The sequence below is a fragment of the Gallinula chloropus genome, assembly GCF_964237585.1.
Source record: "Gallinula chloropus genome assembly, chromosome: 1".
NCBI classification, from domain to species: domain Eukaryota; kingdom Metazoa; phylum Chordata; class Aves; order Gruiformes; family Rallidae; genus Gallinula; species Gallinula chloropus.
In genome coordinates this window covers 106,627,631-106,646,057 of record NC_140085.1, presented here as the reverse complement: position 1 = coordinate 106,646,057, position 18,427 = coordinate 106,627,631, and the positions used below count along the sequence as shown (strand labels likewise).

At 42.9% G+C, this 18,427-nt stretch overlaps 2 protein-coding genes across 2 annotated transcripts in view; one reads left to right on the top strand and one right to left on the bottom strand.

Annotated features, from left to right (window-relative positions):
• Positions 1-2,514: 2,514 nt before the first annotated feature.
• On the bottom strand, positions 2,515-11,387 carry RBM11 (RNA binding motif protein 11; the record flags this gene model as incomplete). The annotated part of the gene is made up of 5 exons (XM_084274202.1): positions 2,515-2,847; positions 4,719-4,812; positions 5,546-5,624; positions 6,518-6,680; positions 11,286-11,387. The coding sequence occupies 5 exons, from the start codon at positions 11,385-11,387 to the stop codon at positions 2,515-2,517; spliced, it is 771 nt and encodes a 256-aa protein (XP_084130328.1).
• LIPI (lipase I) overlaps positions 11,386-18,427 on the top strand; it is a gene marked incomplete at its 5' end in the record, with an annotated part of 23,388 nt that continues 16,346 nt past the window's right edge. Inside the window, 2 exons of the mRNA XM_084279130.1 lie at positions 11,386-11,447; positions 11,551-11,912. Coding sequence (XP_084135256.1) covers positions 11,386-11,447; positions 11,551-11,912 — 424 coding nt within the window. The remainder of the gene's footprint in view (positions 11,448-11,550; positions 11,913-18,427) is intronic.

Below are 18,427 nucleotides of genomic sequence, written 5' to 3'. Positions count from 1 at the left end.
CAATACTGATTGTCCGTGTTTGGGAGATTGTAAAGGAAGTAACTACATACTGCAATCTGTATAATAAAATACAGAGAAACAAGTCCTGTGTGACAGCAGGCAAAGTGAGGTCCTGTGGCCAGCCAATAACATGGTAAGTGAAAGGCCAGGAGAAAATAACAGTAATTTAGAATCAAAAATAACATAGAATACATTAATTTCATACTCACATTTTGATAAGTGAAACAGACAGGAGGCCAAACTCAAGTGGCGTTTTTGTTTCCAGTATTTTATTTCCTAAACATGGTGACAATGTAATTAAAATATCGATGGGGCCCTGACTAAAGTGATACCTTAACAGATGTACAAAAGAAATTTAGTTACGAATAAAGTAATTTTAGCACACTCCCACATGTCCAGCTTTTCTTCTTTTAACACACTCAAGTTCTAGGTGAGTGGATGTTGAGAGGTTAAAATCTCTACCTCCCTCAGCGAAAAAAGTCCAAAAAACATGAGGAAGAAACAGAATAAGAAAAAAAATATTTCTTTAGAACTGTATTGATATTTTATCAACCATATGCAATATGATCCTCTGTAACATTCATTTTGTAGACTGTATTTGCACAGTACAGATGATCTTAACCATCCACCAGGGACGTCCCATAAGGACACATTAGTATACACAGACCTGACCACACTTCTCTTTTTGTAGGGTAACTCTGGTTTGGGCATCCAGCTGTTGTCCCTTTTGTCTCATGAACTTCACTTCTAACTTAAGCTAATGTTAACATATTCTTCCTCTACTTGATTATATTTATTTAATATAGGGAACAGGTTTAAAGATAAGCAGTGTATTGTTAACTTTTTCCATTATTGTGGCAACTTCTGTGATCAATGACTTACCGGTATAATGTTAACAGCACCTTCCAGTAGAAGTCAGATTACATCTGCAGAGCTTAGTCCTAAAATTACACGTGAGGGAAAAAAAACCCCAACCAAAAACATAAAGGGGCAAGAGTTTGTGTGGAAAGGTAGAGGGAAAAAGGGAAAGGGATTGGGCAGACTTAGCAAGTTTCTTAAAACATAAGGCATACATTTTATTAAAGGTACAAACCTTTGTTAAGCCTCTTGTAGAGAAGGTTGAATTTGATTGCTAATGATATTACAAGGGTGCCATACTGTGGCATCATAGGAGGGTCTCTCAGGCTAAGGACCCTGTGGGAATTTAAAAGCTGTCTCTTGAGAAAGTGATTGTAATAGCTGTGACTTATCAGACAAAAGAGAAATTGCTGCAAGCTAAGCTTCCTTCCGTTCAGAAACTCATATGGGCTTGTAAAATACACCAACTTTAAAGTAAACTTGGATATTCTTTCTCAATACCAGGGAAATGATAAAAAATACTCTTTTCAAGCAACTCAACATTAGAACAAAAGTAATTTAATAAAGCCAAAATCCTTTTTATTCTCAGGTTCAATTTGAAGCCTACATCTAGTCTGGACAGAAGACTTAACTTTCAGCTATTCAATACTGCTTAAAGTCAAGCTATATATTAGGATCTTAAAAGTGTTTCACCTGTATAAGACAGTACCTCTGTATCTGTCTGTAAGTTGTCAATGGCAATTCTGAAAGACAGAAAATAGGTCATTTGACTACTTCAGTTCATCACAGTAAGGGATAGTTTATTCTTCCTCTGCTAAACAAGGGGAAAACTTTTAAGAGGTAGCACTGACTCCACTGACCCGTGCTGTTGTGCTATTGGTTAGATGAGTCATTAGATTTTTCATCCATCCGTTACAATGAACATGCAGATATTCAGAATAGCAAATAAAACATGAGAGTAACTTTAGAGGAAGATGCATCTATATGGATGCAGTTCTAGTCAGTACGTAACTGCAGCCACAAAGCACATACATTCAGCTGAGTATGTATAGATACATCAGTCTTGCAGATAGTGCAAATGCCCATATTTTACCTCAAATCTACTACTGGAAAAAGCAGTTCCAATGACCATACAAGGAGAATCCTAACGGAAAGTAACAACAGAGCTAAATCAGAAAAAAGTTAAGAGGTGTTGATAGTTCAGTGATGAGCACATCTCTGTTGTGACACATTTCTAGCTGCTCACTTCTTCAGTGGCTCCAGAAAATTCCGACGTGATTCACAGAACTATATTCCATAAGAAATGGAAGTGAAACATACGCTTCAGGAGTGGCCAGAATTACCTATTTTAAAAATGTTTCTATTTTAGTGAAATAATAGCCTTCTGTGATTCTTGGCGGAGGAGGAACCAACTATCTTTTTTCCTTTGTTAGGAAATCTTTTCTCTTCTTAAATGCTTCCTATGCGTTAAGTAGTACTTTCTTCTTTAAATAGGCTGAGATTAAATAAAGTATACTTTATGCATAACACATTTCAAAAATACGAATCTCTGACATTCCTTTTTTAAAAAATAAAGTGCAAAGATGAAAGATTAAATTTCTCTCAAATAAAATGGCAAATACAATGATAACAGCAGATGATTCCAGTTACGCCATATTAATGCATCTTTTTCTTGGCTTTGCACTTCTTGTATTTTTGGCCACGCTCTCTTTGTCTCATTTTGTCATCCTCGACACTAGTGTCACTGTCACAGCTTTGCTGTTCTCTCTTTCTTTTAGAGGTGCTTTCATCCACCTGGTGCACTTCACAGTCACTTGAATGTGGCAGGACCAGTTCAAAAGAACTCTGTGCAGAGTTAAAATTTGCAACTTGATTCTGATAGGGAAAAAAGGATAAATTTGAAGGCAGTGGTGGAGTCATCTGATAGTAAGGAAATTGTTGACCCATTGCGCTCTGTACCGTGTACTGCTGTGCTAAAAAATGGTTCATCTAGAGAAACAGAAACTTGAGTTGTTAACACTGTAAAGAAGTTCTGACGAGCTTTATTCTACATGCATTATGGCTTATAGAATGTAAATACTGATAAATTATAAAACAGGAACATTGGAAAATAAATGTATACATTTTAATATATCAACTGTTACAGTTGGAAAAAGACAAATTTTTTCATGGCAAAGTTAGAACCGAGATAGGTTCTGACCTAAGGGTCAACTGCCAGTGAGACCATGCATAAGGTAACCAAACATGACATTCCTGTCACTTCATCTGTGTATTTGATAAACATTTGTAACTGCCATGCCCATCAGTAATGTAAGGACATCCACATCTGCAGGGTTTTTTTAAACCTGACTTAACTATTTTTAAACTTCGCATGGAACAAGGTATAGTGAATCCATAGATCAAAACACTTGGAACAACAGTGCCAGATTCTTGCTGCAGTCCCTGAAGTATCCCACGAGTCCCTCTCATACAAAATGCACATCCCCAGCTCAGAAACAGGATCACTAAGGTCAGAACAGAGCAGCTTTCTACTGACTGGCAGTAACCAGAAGCATTGGGGAGCATGTGCGAGCACGTTATACATGCGGGCAGACTCCAAGGGGGTAATGTGCTGAGTTCACCCAATTAAAGGTGAGGTAGATGTGTGAAGGCATACATGTGATGAGATCATTTCCTGCTGAAGCTGCAACAAACTGTAATTGGAGACATACTGCGATGCCATCCCTTCTAGCAAGCAGGGAATGGAATTAAGTTGGCTGGTCTGCTGAGTTTGGTCTCTCAGTGTTTAGGTATTGCATTGTTACTGAGGAGTGGCTTCATCAGGGAGCCTGAGGGGGAGATGGTATGCCCTGAGCCTTCCAACCACAGTGGAGGGGATGGGAAAGTGTGTGCAATCACCAGCTCTCCTGAGGGCAGTCTGAGAGGAGGTGAGGGAGGCCAGCACTGCCCCTGTGCCACAGGCAACCGACCCTCTCCATTTTCCTGCCCAGACTGCAGCTTGCAGGAGCTTTCTCTCCAGACTTCACCCCTTCTGCAGTTACACAGGGCTGGCCATTTCCCCGTCAGATGGGGTGTCAGCAGTGCTGTCCACCACTGGTACCTGACATTAAATGCTGGGTTTCTTCACTGCTACCGATGCACACTCATCAGATTCTGAAGCTCTGTGATGTGTGTGGTGAGTAGGGTTTGGCCACACCATCTGCAGACTAGCTCACTTGCCTTGTGAAATGTCTCAGACAAAAGAGGTCAGAAGAAGCACAACCCTGGTGCACCAGAGTGTGTCAGTGGGGAAGTGGAAGACACGTTCTCACTGTTTGCTGCTGTGAAAGTACATCATGAATGTGAGACTAGCAGGGGCATGGGAAGGTGGAGGCCAGAAACCTTCAAGCTGCTGTTGCCCTAACATCAGCAGTGGTGAACTGTTGGACAAGTTGGGGTTTGGGTTTAGGACGTTTCAAACTTCTGCTGGGCATTTCTGAATTGAGTGGAAGGGCAAAGAGGCTGCCTGACTGAATTAGCTGTACATGAAGAAGCTTTTGCTCGCATGGCTGTAATTTTACTGAGTTAGATTGTCTCACCAAGGGGATTGATTTGGAACAGAGCAGAGGAGAGAGGTCTGTCTGTAGACCTTGACATTTTCAGCCTCCCTAAGCTATATACATTTAAGACATGCCATCTTGCTAGATCCCCTGTTATTATAGTATAACCCTAGTGCTAAAATAAACTGACCTAACAGCATCAAAGTTAGCAGCCTAAACCGCATTTTGAGACATTAAATGGGCACCATTGTTTGCAGAAATGCAGAATACATTCAACTTCATAAAAAAGCTCCCAGATTTTTAACACTTAACACAACTCACCGCCTTTTGAAAGCCTGAGTATTCATGAGGTAAACTATTGTTCATTGGGAAAGGAGTAACAGGAAATGGAGGGTTTCCATAAGGGTCTTGATACCTAGGAAAAACAAGCAAGTGTACAAAGACCAGACATCCGCCACATACCGCTCATCAGAGTGCTGAGACTTAAGTCTTGGGATACAACAAGAACATCCAAGAGGGGAATTGAGGTATTAACAACTGGAATTCCATGAAAAAAATAATTATTATAAAACAAGGAAATTACACCCAAAGGCTCAATTAATGGGTAATTCTCACACGTACTTAAATCCAGATGAAAACGAGTTCTGGGTTCACCATAGGAGTTTAGCTTCAACAGAGCGTTCTAAAAACATTAGAACACTGGAAAATACTAAATCTGGGGTATTCAAACTTCCATTATAACAGGTTTATACCTGCACATTCTTATGTTCATAACAGCTGCTTGTACGCACACACACAAAATACAGATAAATTTTCAGTGGGGTTAAAAAGATTTTCTCCAATTGTCAGATATTTTCCCCTTTAACAACTGCAAACGGCAGTACAAATCCCATATTCCAATATTTTCTCATGGTCCTCTATCTTGCAGAAACAAAGAATGGAAAATTCAAGCTAACTGAACCTCTGGCATGCTAAATAAACAAATGATAAAATTAACTACAGCCCTTTACAAGTCATCAGTAAGGATGCGATTAAAGCATGCAGGAGCTCTTTTAATGAAAAGCCTAAAGATTGCTCTGCTACACCAACTAAATTTCTTAAGATTTTTTTAATAACTATACAGTTAATCCACAGGTGATCGTTGTTACCTATATGAAGGTGAATATAAGTCAATATAGTTCTCAAAACCATGGGTAGGGCTGTTTAGTTCTGGTGAGTGAGAACTCCCTGTAAATAAGACAAGAGCATAATGACTATTCAGTTACAACTATTCAATTAACACGTTAAAACCAGAGAAAGTGTTCTGTGCCACCTGTAGTACGCTAGTATATCTAAGGTAGCATATAAAGGTAGGGTGCCATTTTATGGCAGATAAGCTACAGCACCATTTTGCTGCTTGAAAACATTCATTTTATCATTCATTCACTTACAGAAGCATGAATCAGGGTTGCTGAAGAAATCAAGAACAGAATCATTCTGATTTCGTTACAGGCACAGGAGATGATCCTGTTCTTAGGAACCTGAGCCATTCTGCCCAAATCCAGCATCTGCTCTGTACAGCCTCTGAAGTAAGGGCTGGCACAGTGCATAATGGGAACACGAGTCCTTAATGTTTGGGCTGCAAATGCTGCCTCATCATTAGCTCTTTAGGATATTTGCATAAACATAAAATGAAGAACGTGACTCCCATTTGACTACATTCTGAGAACTACAATCCCCTCCACTTAAAACAGCTCTGATAGCTCCGTGGCTTTAGTATGGAGGCTGTCAAACAGCTTGATAGTTGCTGTGTTTACTGCATCTTTTCCTGCCAGACTGCAAATTAAAGCCATACCCTGATTCCTAAATGTAATCTGGCCTGAAAGCCTGTGTTGTTGTGTTTCCCGTACAGTCTGAGCAGTTACACTCTTCCCAACCCATCTATTGTATTCTCTTAGTAAGCAAAAAATACAGCGACTGAATCCTTCCCTATGCAAAAGCCACAAAAAGTTTCTGTTTCTTTAAAATATACAGACTACAAGTTGTTCCAACTATCAATCTTTACCTATGTAAAAGACTGTAGGATTCAAAACCAGTCATTTAAAAAATAAAAAGTTAGCCGTCCAGACTGCTACACGTACCAAGCCGGTATTGCACTTTAATTGGTCTTCCATACAAACGGATTCCATTCAGCAAAGCTATTGCATAAGGCACCGATTCTTTGTGCTTAAAGCAGACAAATCCAAAAGATTTAGGTTTTCCTTCTTTGTCCTTACAAATCGTCACTTTGGTTAATGGCCCAGCCTGAAAGAAATTTGTATTATTGTCTCACGTGAATTAAGAGAGATTGACACTTCATTCCCTTTTGAGAATTTCATAATGACGTGTATTACACGACAGTCACAGAAGTTTTGAGCATCTCAGTCTAAGAATCTCTACTTAATTTTGAAAAAGTCTCTCCACATTCCCCAAGCCCAAATACTGAGCCTTATACAAACAAAAATCAGCTCTAAAAACGTTAAAAGAGAATGAAGCATCAGTCCATGGCTGTATAGTCTTTAACAACCAAATTTTTAATTTTTAAAAAAGATATAATGATGGTAGCTGCTTCATGGGGGAAGATTTAATTTACTGACTCTGTAAGAAAAGCTATCTTACATATGTACAGCTGGTGGTACAATTATTACAGAGGTTTTTTTGCACAGCCAACATAACTAAGCAGATTAATAATATAAGCTATGTAAAAGTGACCTACTCAATTAATGTTTCCATTTTAGTCTTGATTAAATTCCTAAAATGAGCAGCATCAACACTGTGGGAAAGCAAACCCAAATAGAGTAGTGCTTCTGGAGCCACCACAAACCAAGAGTTTTCTGTACAGCCTAACCATCATCACAAACTGCACAGCAAGGAATCAAGAGACCCTATCATCTCATTAAAGATAATGTACTGTTTCTGCCCCCATCCCCCCCAAAAAAAACCCAACCAAAAAACCAATAAACAAACCAAACCAAAAGCTCACCAACAAAACAAAGCCCCAAACCACAGTCTTTGGATGGAATATCTTCACTGAAAAGTTCCACCTCTGCCTACACGTACCATTTCAGTCACTGCATAGTACTTCTAGAACCAAATTAAAGCAGTGAAATTCCATAAATACTGGCTCCATTTTCAAGGAAACTCATTTTCATAACAGATATCAAAGATGGTGAACCTTCTCTACACAAGAAGGGATCAGTGTATTCGTCACCAAATTAAGAGTTTCTCATCCAAACGAGCTCTGCGGCTGCACAGCTGATGTAACGGAGTGAAAAGCCGTGGCCAGCAGCAGCCTCTGGCACAGCTCAGGCCTGTTAAGGATGCAACAGCTTAACTTGGGGAGGACAGAATACCCAGGTCAGTGATGAAACGAACACAAGTTACAAACAAATTACCGACCATCTACATTACTGTGGTAGATGGGAGAAGTCATTGTTCTGCACCACAAAACAGCACTCCTCAGAACTGGCTTCCACGGCTACTACTGATGACATTATGCACCTCCCAGTAAAAGTCGCTGGGAAGTCATCTGCAGCTCCAGGCAAACACAAGTCAACTGGTAACAGCTTTACAGCAATTAAAACAGCACAAACAGTTAAACACCAAAATAAACACAGCATATGCTCAGATGAAGAAAATAGGCTGTAGAAAGGAAGCTACTTTATTATTCTGCATTTTCAATTATTACTGTCAAACAACAAATCTGCAAGTTGTCTGCTGTGAGTGTTTAGAGTGATGATGTGGAGCCATCTCCCTCATTATCCCCTCCATGTTGTCAGGCTGCATATATTAAGGATTGTCATCTGTTATAATAATGTCTGATTGCTGCATGCTTTTGCCAGCTGTGTATAAACTAATCCTCAATTAAATAAGATATTTTTCTTGAAAAATTAATGCACTCTCCCTCCCCCTGCGTCCCCCTTCTTCCCCCCCCCCATTAAAAGTAGGGAAGACAAACACAAAGGATCAAAAATGATGTACTGTTCTTTATTGTTGGTGCAGAGGGTGATCAAGCTATACAGCAATGGATACTGCCTACGTTGTCCTGTGGAGACAATCTTCCAGATGTTGATCTCGTCTTCCCAAATATCTTGAAGGTGGGTGGGTTTTTTTTTTGTTGTTTTGTTTTGTGGGAGTTGTTATTTGTTTGTGATTCTGTTTTTTTTAAAGAAGGGATTTCAGTAAGACATTCTGGGCATGATTCTTTTTGCTCGAGTTGATTCTTTAAGGCATTTTTGTTGTAATTTTTAATAAAAATGACATCTATCCATCCAGTCTTCTGATTATTTGCCTATCGAGGAGAGGATGTGGTTATTAAAGAGCCAAAACCAACAATCTCAAGTCCTTGGCAGATCAGGCTTTTAAACAGGTGGTCTTCTTTTTCATAAATAGAAATATTAATAGTTCAGAAGTGATAGAAGATACTTACTCCTAACTTGATGGGGGAAAAACTACAGGTCAGGAGCGTGAAGAATTGCAGAATGAGTGTTTCTGTGATTCAGGAGTGCATCATTATGGCTATGCCATAGCAGGAATATTGGGCTGTGTACTTTCCAAGGATACTACTGCAGTAAGAAGCATATGCTGTTGCAGCAAACGACAGAGAAACCCGAATGAGAACTGAAGAGAAGGAAAAAGATCAGTAGGTGTTACTGGGATGACCTATGTAGCCAGAAAAACGTCAGCAGCTGGATGGCTGCTGCAGATTATGCAGAGGAGTCATGCATTCTGAAAGCACCCCTTACTTTTATCACTTTTGTACCAGAATTTATATGGCATTGCTCATATCCCCCAGTAAGGCAAGCTTTCTGAACCTAGCATTTACAGGTGACCAACAGACTAGATTTTAGTATCAGAAGCAGGTCAGAATGCTGCAGAGAAGATCCGAAAGAAAACAAAAAGAAACAACTGTTTCTTTGATAATTTAGAGAAAAAATAAAAACTGAAAGGGAAAGATGGGAAGAGCTAAAAACTCAAAGGGCTAAATACACCAGACAAAAAGGCCTTTGAATGCAAAGGGGGTCGCATGCTTAATTAACAAGAAACAATCAGTGGAATCGTACTAGTAAGTAGAAATAGTTATTAGTAAATGAAATAGCAAGAGAACAGATGATTCTGCCCACCTCTTTTTTTATGCACTCTGTATTTTGCAAACACACCAGAAGGAAACAAGATTCATTCTGAGCCCAGGGAAATTACTGGATTAGTAGGTGAAAGTTTAATGCCATACTGTTGGATGAACTGTCCAGTCAGAGTCTAGGACCTTTTAGGTTGACCGAGGCTGACTGGATTACGCCAGGAAAAAAAAACTAAACCACCAAAATACTAAATCAAACCAACCCCCAAACAAAACAAAACAAAGAAACCCCAAGCAAACAAAAATCAAACCAAAACCCAACCAAACCCAAAACCACCGTAAACTAATCTAGGAAAAGCCCATCAACAGCAGCTATTGTCAATCCATCTTGAAATTTTGATAATTGATGCTTGCATTAGTGATCAGTTGGAGCAAGTCGAGAGGAAGCCACAAAGATGACCACAGGCCTGGAGCACATCTCCTATGAAGAAAGGCTGAGAGAGATGGGCTTGCTCAACCTGGAGACGAGAAGGCCCTGGGGGGACCTAACTGTACTTAACAGGGGCCTACAGGTAGTATGGTGAGGGACTGTTTATCAAGCAGAGTGGTGACAGGACAAAGGGGAATGGCTTTAAGCTGAAGGAGGGTAGATAATAGGTAGAAATTCTCTACTGTGAGGGCAGTGAGGTGCTGGCACAGGCTGCCCTGAGAAGCTGTGGCTGCCCCCTCCCTGGCAGTGCTCAAGGCCAGGTTGGATGGGGCTTTGGGCAACCTGGGCTCATGGCAGGTGCCCCTGCCCTTGGCAGGGGGGGGGATTTTAACTATGGAAAGATGGTCTTTTCAGGGTCCTTCGTTTTACCTCATGCTCCCTCCCGTCCAAATCATCTCCTTCTCTTTTCCTTACTACGTTCAAATTAGTGAGCCTGGCTTAGCCAGCATTGCTGCCAGTGGGAGATCAAAACTGAGGCCAAGTCAGGGCCTTATCATTTTGTGGTTTTGCTGTTGGCCTTTCTCTTTGGCATACCTTATTTCCACAGAAACAATTAAGCTCAGGTCCAGCACCGTAACATTTTCCAACCACCTCCCTGAAAATCCCACTGATGGGATTCCTAATGCCTTCTCAAACAGAGACACAGTCATTTTTGCTAGAAAGGTCATTTACAGGTGGAAGCCCAGAGCCCTGCCTGCAGATCATGCACAATGCCTCTCCCACCGTTCATCATTTCAACCTCGCTTGACGCATTTTCAGGTTTTATGCTAACTTTTCTCAATCAAATTATTGATCAGAATCTTCTTCCGAATATGGGGTTTTTTTTTGGTTTTAAGGGTAAAAAAAAAAAAAAATTCTTCCTTGGGAATTTCCACACCACCTTCAGACCACTTAACTTCCTCGCTACCCTGGGGCCCGTGTGCGGCACCAGAACTCGCACAGCTGGGAGGAGGAGACAAACCCGAGGCAGGGAGACGGGCGGGACGGGGCCCGCTCCCAGCCCCTGCCCCCGCCGGCAGCCGTGCGCGGGAGGCTGCGGGCGGCAGGCCCCGGCTGCCGCACCCCGCTGCTCGCTGCCGGCAGGCACCTGTCCCGCCCGGCCGGCGCCTTCGCGCTTTCCGGCCCCTCGCAGCGCGTCGCTCCTGCGGCGGTGGCTGACCGCGGCCGCTCCCCAGCGCAGATCCCGGAGCCGAGCCTCGCCCCTTGCCCGGCCCCGGGGACAACACGGCCGCCGCGCCCGGGTGCGGCCCGCCAAGGCCTCCGCCTGGCGGCCCCGTCCCGCCCCTGGGGGCCCGCCCTCCACCTGCAGGAAGAGCTCGTAGAGGATCTCCTCCCGCACGCGGCTCTCCAGGTTGCCCACGAAGAGCGTCCGGTCCGCCTCCTCGGACCGCCCCGGCGAGGACATGGCGGCGCCGCCGCCGAGTCCCACCGCGGGAGGGAACGGGGGGGGAGAGGCCCCGCTGCCGTAAAGCGCCGGGGCGCGTTGCCAGGGAGCGGGCCGGGCGCCCTAGCGACGCGGGAGCGCGGGCTGCAGGGGCGCTGTGTGCGGGGGGAGGAGCGTGGCGCAGGGACGGGGGCGTCGGACCGGCCAGTGCGGCGCGCACGGTTGCTGCGGCAGGGCCAGCGTCTCGTTTCATAGCGGCCTGGGCAGCCAGTCGGTGCCGTTATTCCGTGGAGCGCCGTGAGACGCTTATTTCGGTCTTTCCTGGGTGCGCCCCGCGGAGCGGAGGAAACGGACGGTCGCCGCTGTCAGGCCGCCAGTCGGGAGCGTGTACCGCACGGAAACATGGCGGCGGGGGGAGCCGTGCGCGCGCCCCTCCTGCCTGCGCCAAACCGCCGCGCGAGCAGCGGAACGCCAGAAGAAACTGCCCAAGCAGAGGGCAGCCCCCAGCTGCAGAGCCCAGGCCTACCCTGGCGCCCTGCTGGGCTGGTACGGCTGGGTGGCAGGTGCTTCGAAACCCTTGAAAGCCCTCAAGTGTTGTAGTCAGAAGTGTGAAGTGTTGCGGTAGTGTGGTGGTTCGGCCCTGGCTGGAGGCCAGACGCCCACCAAAGCCACTCATATCGCTCCCCTTTTCAGCTGGACAAGATACATTGACAGGCTTAGTAGTCAAGAACGGCAAGAGATCGTTCCACAAAACTCACAGGCAAAACAGACTCAACACAGAATAAAGGAAAGAAAGCTAATTTATTACACTGCACGGCACACCCAGTGACACCAGAGTTGGGTCATGAGAAGTGTGACCACATCTTAAAGCACCACCCCCCAGCCCTCCCTTCATAGGGCACTTCACTTTAGTCATGATTTTACTCCCAAATTCCCCCCTCGTTGTGGCACAGGGAGGAGCCAGGAATGGAGGAATGGGGATTTTGGTAAGTTCCTGGAGAGTTGTTTTCCTTCTTAGGGGCAGCTGGGGCATTCTTCGCACCCTTCCCCTGCTGCACTGTGGGGTCCCACCCATGGGAGACAGTCCTTCACGTACATCTCCCAACATGAGTCCTTTCCCACAGGGCTTCAGCTTTTCACCAGCTGCCCCAATGTGGGTCACTTCTATGGAGTGCAGTCATAAATCATAGAATGTCTCTCAGCCTCTCAGGCCCAGACTGCTCCAGCCTGGTCCTCCGTGGGGTTACAAACCTCCCCCCCAGCAAACCTACTCTAGCGTGGATCTCTCTCTTGCTCACCTTTGTGTCTCTGTATCTCTCCACGGGCTGCAAGTGCTGGCAGAGGCTTGTGCCAATGCAGGTCACAGCGTCTTCTGTATATCTCCACCTGCTCCAGAGTGCAGCCTTGCCATGGGCTGCAGGGGCATCTTTCTCTCCGGCACCTGGGGAACTTCCTCCCACCCCTTCCCTGGCCTTGGTGCCTGCACAGTTTCTTACATCTTCTCACTTCCCTCTCTGGTGGCAAAAAGTGGCTGCTAGTGTTTTTTTTCTCCTAAATGCTATTCCCAGAGGTGCAGTGACTGTCACTGATGGGCTCGGCCTTGATCAGCAACAAATCCGGCCTTGAGCTTGCTGATGTTTGCTCTGTGGGGCCTGCAGAGAGGTTCTGGCTGCTGCTTGCGGAAGCCTCCCCTGCACACCCACCTTCTCCACCAGAACCCCGCCACACAAATCTACAACAGATAGTTACTAATAAAGCACATAATTCAATTGTTGGATGTTGGCATTTCTCAACATGGAGTATGATTGCTGAAGTTATACCTGCCTGTTGCTAGAAATACATATACTCACATATAAGCACATAACATGGGTAGTGTTAAAACATTAGTTTTACAAAGGAGCACATTTTCATAAGTTGTCCTGATGACAGCAGTGTGAAAAACATTATTAAAATAGATTTTTCCCCCCAATTATAGTTGGTGTGCTTTGCCTCTGTGTTCAGTGTTCTATGATGGAGGCTTCCTTACTGACTTGTCTATGTAGAAAGAGATTATAGAACCATAGAATTGTGTTGGTTGGAATGGACCTTTTAGATTGTCAAGTCCAACCATCACTCTAACATGTCATCCACTACTAAACCATGTCCCTCAGCACCACATCTGTGTTTCAGATGCCTCCAGGGATGGAGAGTCCACCATCTCCTTGGGCAGCCCATTCCAATGTATAACAACCCTCACTGTGAAGAAGTTTATCCTAATATCCAATCTAAACTTCCCCTGGCCTAACTTGACGCCATTTCCTCTTGTCCTAATGTTTGTCACCTGGAAGGAAAGGTCAGCCCCCATCTCTCCATAACTTCCTTTCAGGTAGTTGTAGAGAGCAACTAGATGTCCCCTCAACTTCCTCCGGGCTAAACAGCCCCAGTTCCCTAGCTGCTCCTCATAACATCTGTTCTCCAGTTTCCTCATCAGCCTCATTGCTTTTTTCTGGACACACTCCAGCACCTCAGTGTCTTTTGTGTAGTGAGTGGACCAAAGCTGAACACATGTAAATTATCAATTTACAGCAATTAAAAGCTTCAGTATAGAGCACATAATGAGTCTTAAATTTCTTCAAGCCAGCCAGGGGTTTTCCCTTTGTAATCTTTAGACATAGTTAAACATACTGCATTGCAAAAGCCAAGTGTGATTTTGTCTTGCCTGAAAGGGAGCAGTGCTCTTCAGCTAGTGGTTAAAAAGGAATCTTTACAGAGAAATGGCTTCTTTCATAAGAGAAATGAGAATTGTTATGAGAATGGGATTTCCCAAGATTATGAAATCCTTGGGGTAGAGAAAAGATTAGAAGGGGAAATACACTTACATGTGACCAGTGATCAGGATATCAAGGCTTGTGCAAGAGTTCGATCTTAATCTTGAAAAACATGACGTAATCCTCTTAGTTGTTATTTTATGGGAAACTTTTGGGAGTAAATGGAAGTGCAAAAGTGCCGTCCTGTCACCTGTAAAGCCTAGTAATATTGTACTGCAATAAACCAAAGTTTTTATTAATTCAGTTTCAATACTTGGCCAGTCCCAAGGATTGTTTAATAGTTGGTGGACTGTGAGCTCCCCCAAAAGCATGGGGGTTCAGTCAGGAAGTACTGCTGGTGTGGCCCTAAGTGCTGTGGGACGCAGTCGGACTGCTGAAGGGGTTTGTGTACTTGCCTTTGGAGTAAGTACCTCTGAAGAAGTCTGTGAGAAAAGCAGTGGACATAACAACAGGCAGCGAAGCAGGATGGACAGTGCCTGAACGTCAAGGGTCTCATATCTGTTTGTGACCCTGTACCTGGAACTTCAAGTGCCTGGAAGGATTTACCTGACAATAGGATGTCAGTAGAAACTTCAGTGTAAACAGTAAGAATAGTTAAGATTCATGAGTTCATGCATAAAGTGCCACTCTTGGTGAACAAAGTCCCTGTGTCATACATCAGAGGTGAGTCCAACAGGCACTAGTTCAGCATTCTGATTAATACCTCAGAATTTTCCGGGCATTGATTCAGCATGGGAGAACTTTCCTGACACTGATTTCAGAGGGCTTTAAAACTTCCATAAATTGATATATTGACATGGCTGGTACAGTGCTTTACTTACACGCGAGCTGGGCTTACTGCTTTTCAGTTCAAGAGGGAGCTGAACATTTCCTTTCGTTTCCCCATTCACATGTAAAAGAGCATGGGTTTATTTATTCACAACTAGTGGCATTAGGTATATGTAAAAGTACAAATGTAAGATTTTCTTCTAAGATCAGCAGACTGGCTCTTGGATAAGGACAGATGTTTTACTACGGCTATTACAGGTTCGGTTTTAATGGTATTGAGGTCTCCATGCTTTAACTTGTACTGCAGCACATACTGCATGCAGAGTGCATGCAGAGGCTGGCTAACTGGTAGTTGCTGGGGTGCACAAGTTTTTGTTCTAACAGTAATCTGTATTAAGAAGTGTGGAAGGGAAAGGGCCAAATTTGCACTATACCATTACTTATTCTAAGGAATATGCAATGTCAGTAGGGCTGTGCTTTTATAATAATCGTTGGGCAACATGTGAAAGAGATCATGCAAAGGAGTAACAAGAGCTGCCCTAGTGAACTTTACTGAGAATAGGGTGACAAGTCTGAGAAATGGAAGCAAAAATGTAATAAGAGGTCCCTGGTTAAGCTGAGTCCAGTTTCATAGGAGTAGGCATACTTCATCTTCTCCATGTGGCTGCATTCAAAGGGGAAGAGACTTTGAAGTGACCTCCTAAAGACTATCTGCTGCAGAAACCCATGTAGCACAGCCTTGTTGAGGTGCTCAGAGTCACAAAGCCAGCAGGAGAGTCTGGCCACTTAAATCTAAGTGATGAAATACATGGGCAAACACACTCTCACACACCCACATTCCCCCTTAAGTGTTATGGCAGGAACTCCTTTTCCTTGTGTTTAGAAGCACTGTGAAGGATGTGCTGTCCCCACTTCTGGGATGCACCTGCCTCCTATTTCAGTGCTTATGATACACTTTTCTTTCTCCTGCAGGGGAAGTAATTGGGGGCCAGATACAGGCAAACCACATGTCCTGACATCTCATTTGAGTAATGTGGAGTTTATCTGCCTCTTTGCCTCACACTGAACTCAAAGAAACTAGAGTTTGTCCTCTTGTATATACCCAGTGAATTGCTTTGTAAAGAAACCTTCGCAAAAATAAATGTTTCTTCATCTTTCTATAGTTTGGGAAACAGAAGGAATGAGGTTAAGTGACATAGTGTCAGTGTCTGAACGAGATTTGTGGGGCTCTAAGTTTCATCTGTCTCCTGTATAAAAGTGCCTTCGTAGACCTCGTATGGATTCAGACCAGAGAATGACTCCTTTTTGCTCAGAAGATAACTTTGTGGAAAAATAATCCATGGAGACACAGTTCATTGCATGATTTGCAAGTTCTTACAGAAAAACTATTTTGTCACCAGAATGACTTTTTTTGTCCCAAGTTTCTTCTGCCCATCCCAGTCGTTGAGGGAAGGGTTTTCAAACTCTATTTGTGATTGATTACTGCCTTCTAATTGCAGCTGAGTGATGCTTTTAAAGGTGGGTGTGTGATGTGATGTACCTGTAGTTACTCTGCCTCCTGAGTTGCGTGTAACAGATGTCAATAGTACCTAACATTGATTGCTTACGTGGAAATCTGCTGATAGCCAAAGAGAGAGGGAAATAGATTAAAAAAACAGTCCCAACCCTTAAAGACCAGAAACCACCCTACCTACTGAAGTCATTCAATAGGAGGAGCCCTGAATTGCAGAAGCTTGAACACAGCTTTGCTTTCTGCTTCCTATTCTACATGTCACTTACTTCATTGGTGGTGTTCAGTTAGGTTAGCAATCTAGCGTACGGTAAGGAAACAGTAGATTTGCCATTTGTCTGCGGATATTCCCTATTTCTCTTCTCCATTTCCACATGCTGAAATTGTGTTTCTTCATCTGTTTGATACACTGGGTGAAATCAGGTAAGAACCATTAGCTTATTCTTTGCGGTGTGGTCTCTTGGCTTTATTCATGCTTTTAAAAGAAATTAATATTCCTTCATTTAACTTGGCAGGAAGATTAAATGCTTGTGAATTATGCCTAATGAAGCAGATGATTAGTAAAGAGAATTTGATCACTTTAAAACTGAGACGTAGGTTTTCATTTTAAAGTAAATAGAACTAATCCTGATACTTTATCTCTGGCTGTTCTTTACACAGAGACACACTCAGGTATGTGCACTTTGTACAAAGTAAAGAGGTAATTGTGAAACAGTTTTAGTGTATTAAGATAAGTTTATTGCTTGTTGCTGATCTGTTAGGTTGACAGGTTTTCAAGTTACGTGTTGTGCTTTAAATAGGAAGTAAAGTTTAGTTACAAAAAAGCCGGCGTGCACTTAAGGTTTCCTCCTTTACTACCACAGAAGGTGCCTAAAATGCTTACAGATGAACACAGGAAAGTAAGAATTATGTATCTTCTGAGTTAAACTGCACCCGTAACTGCCCAATGCCTTTCTCTGTGTTCTGGCCATAGAGAGGAATGTGTGGGAGTTCTCCCACAAGTGTGTGCAGAGGGCAGCCGGGTATTCATTCCAGTAATCAATCACAAATTGAGTTTGAAAACCCTTCCCTCAACGACTCCTCGCCAGAGTATTACATCTATAAATCTATATATAGCATGTATCTAATCTCACAGTAAAGACATCTTTTCTTTTTTTTTCTTTCTCTATTTACTAGTCAAAGAATAACTTCTGCCATTTCACAGCCATAAGTAAACAAGTTGTTTCCCTTTGACATTTCCCAGCTAGTAAATACGCTTTGTCACATGAAATAATTTCCTTGTGTTAGATTTCTCACTTCCGTGGACTAGACCCTGTCTCTGTTTTATGTCAGTGTCATTCCACTGGCTTCAGAAGAATTAGTTATTATTTCTACCAAACAAATTATGAGAAATAAGAACATTTGAATGGATATGAAGGAACACATCAACAATATCTTAGCATTAATCTTTTCTACGTTAGATACGTGGGAGTGAATTATTAGGATCAGCAGTTAAACTTGGATTTAAGAATGGTACTAGGCAAAAATGAAGGAGTTCCATGTTGTAACTTTGAATCTGAACAGCAGAAATTTAATCAAGTGACTGCTTTTTATAATTTAACTTTGTATAAGACATTTGCATTATAGAATATCTCTTCAAGTTTTGTTGTCCTATGTCATCATATGAAAATTAGAGATTAAATGTGACACATTCTATTAACATCTCAGTATCATGTCACGTGTATGATATTTTGCCAGGTTCTTGAAAACTGTTTCACTATATTCAAGGCAACTAAACAGCTTTTGATTTCAGAACAACTTCTGGGCAAGTCTTAGCAATGAAACTCAGTTGCTTTCCTGTACCCTTGGTTAGTTAATAACCTGTCCAGTAATCACAGTAAAAGTTACTTAAATTATTCAATGTCAAAATGATGAGGACAGTGATATTTATTTTGACATATAGGTAGTTCCAGCCTTTCCTGGAGGTAATAACTGTA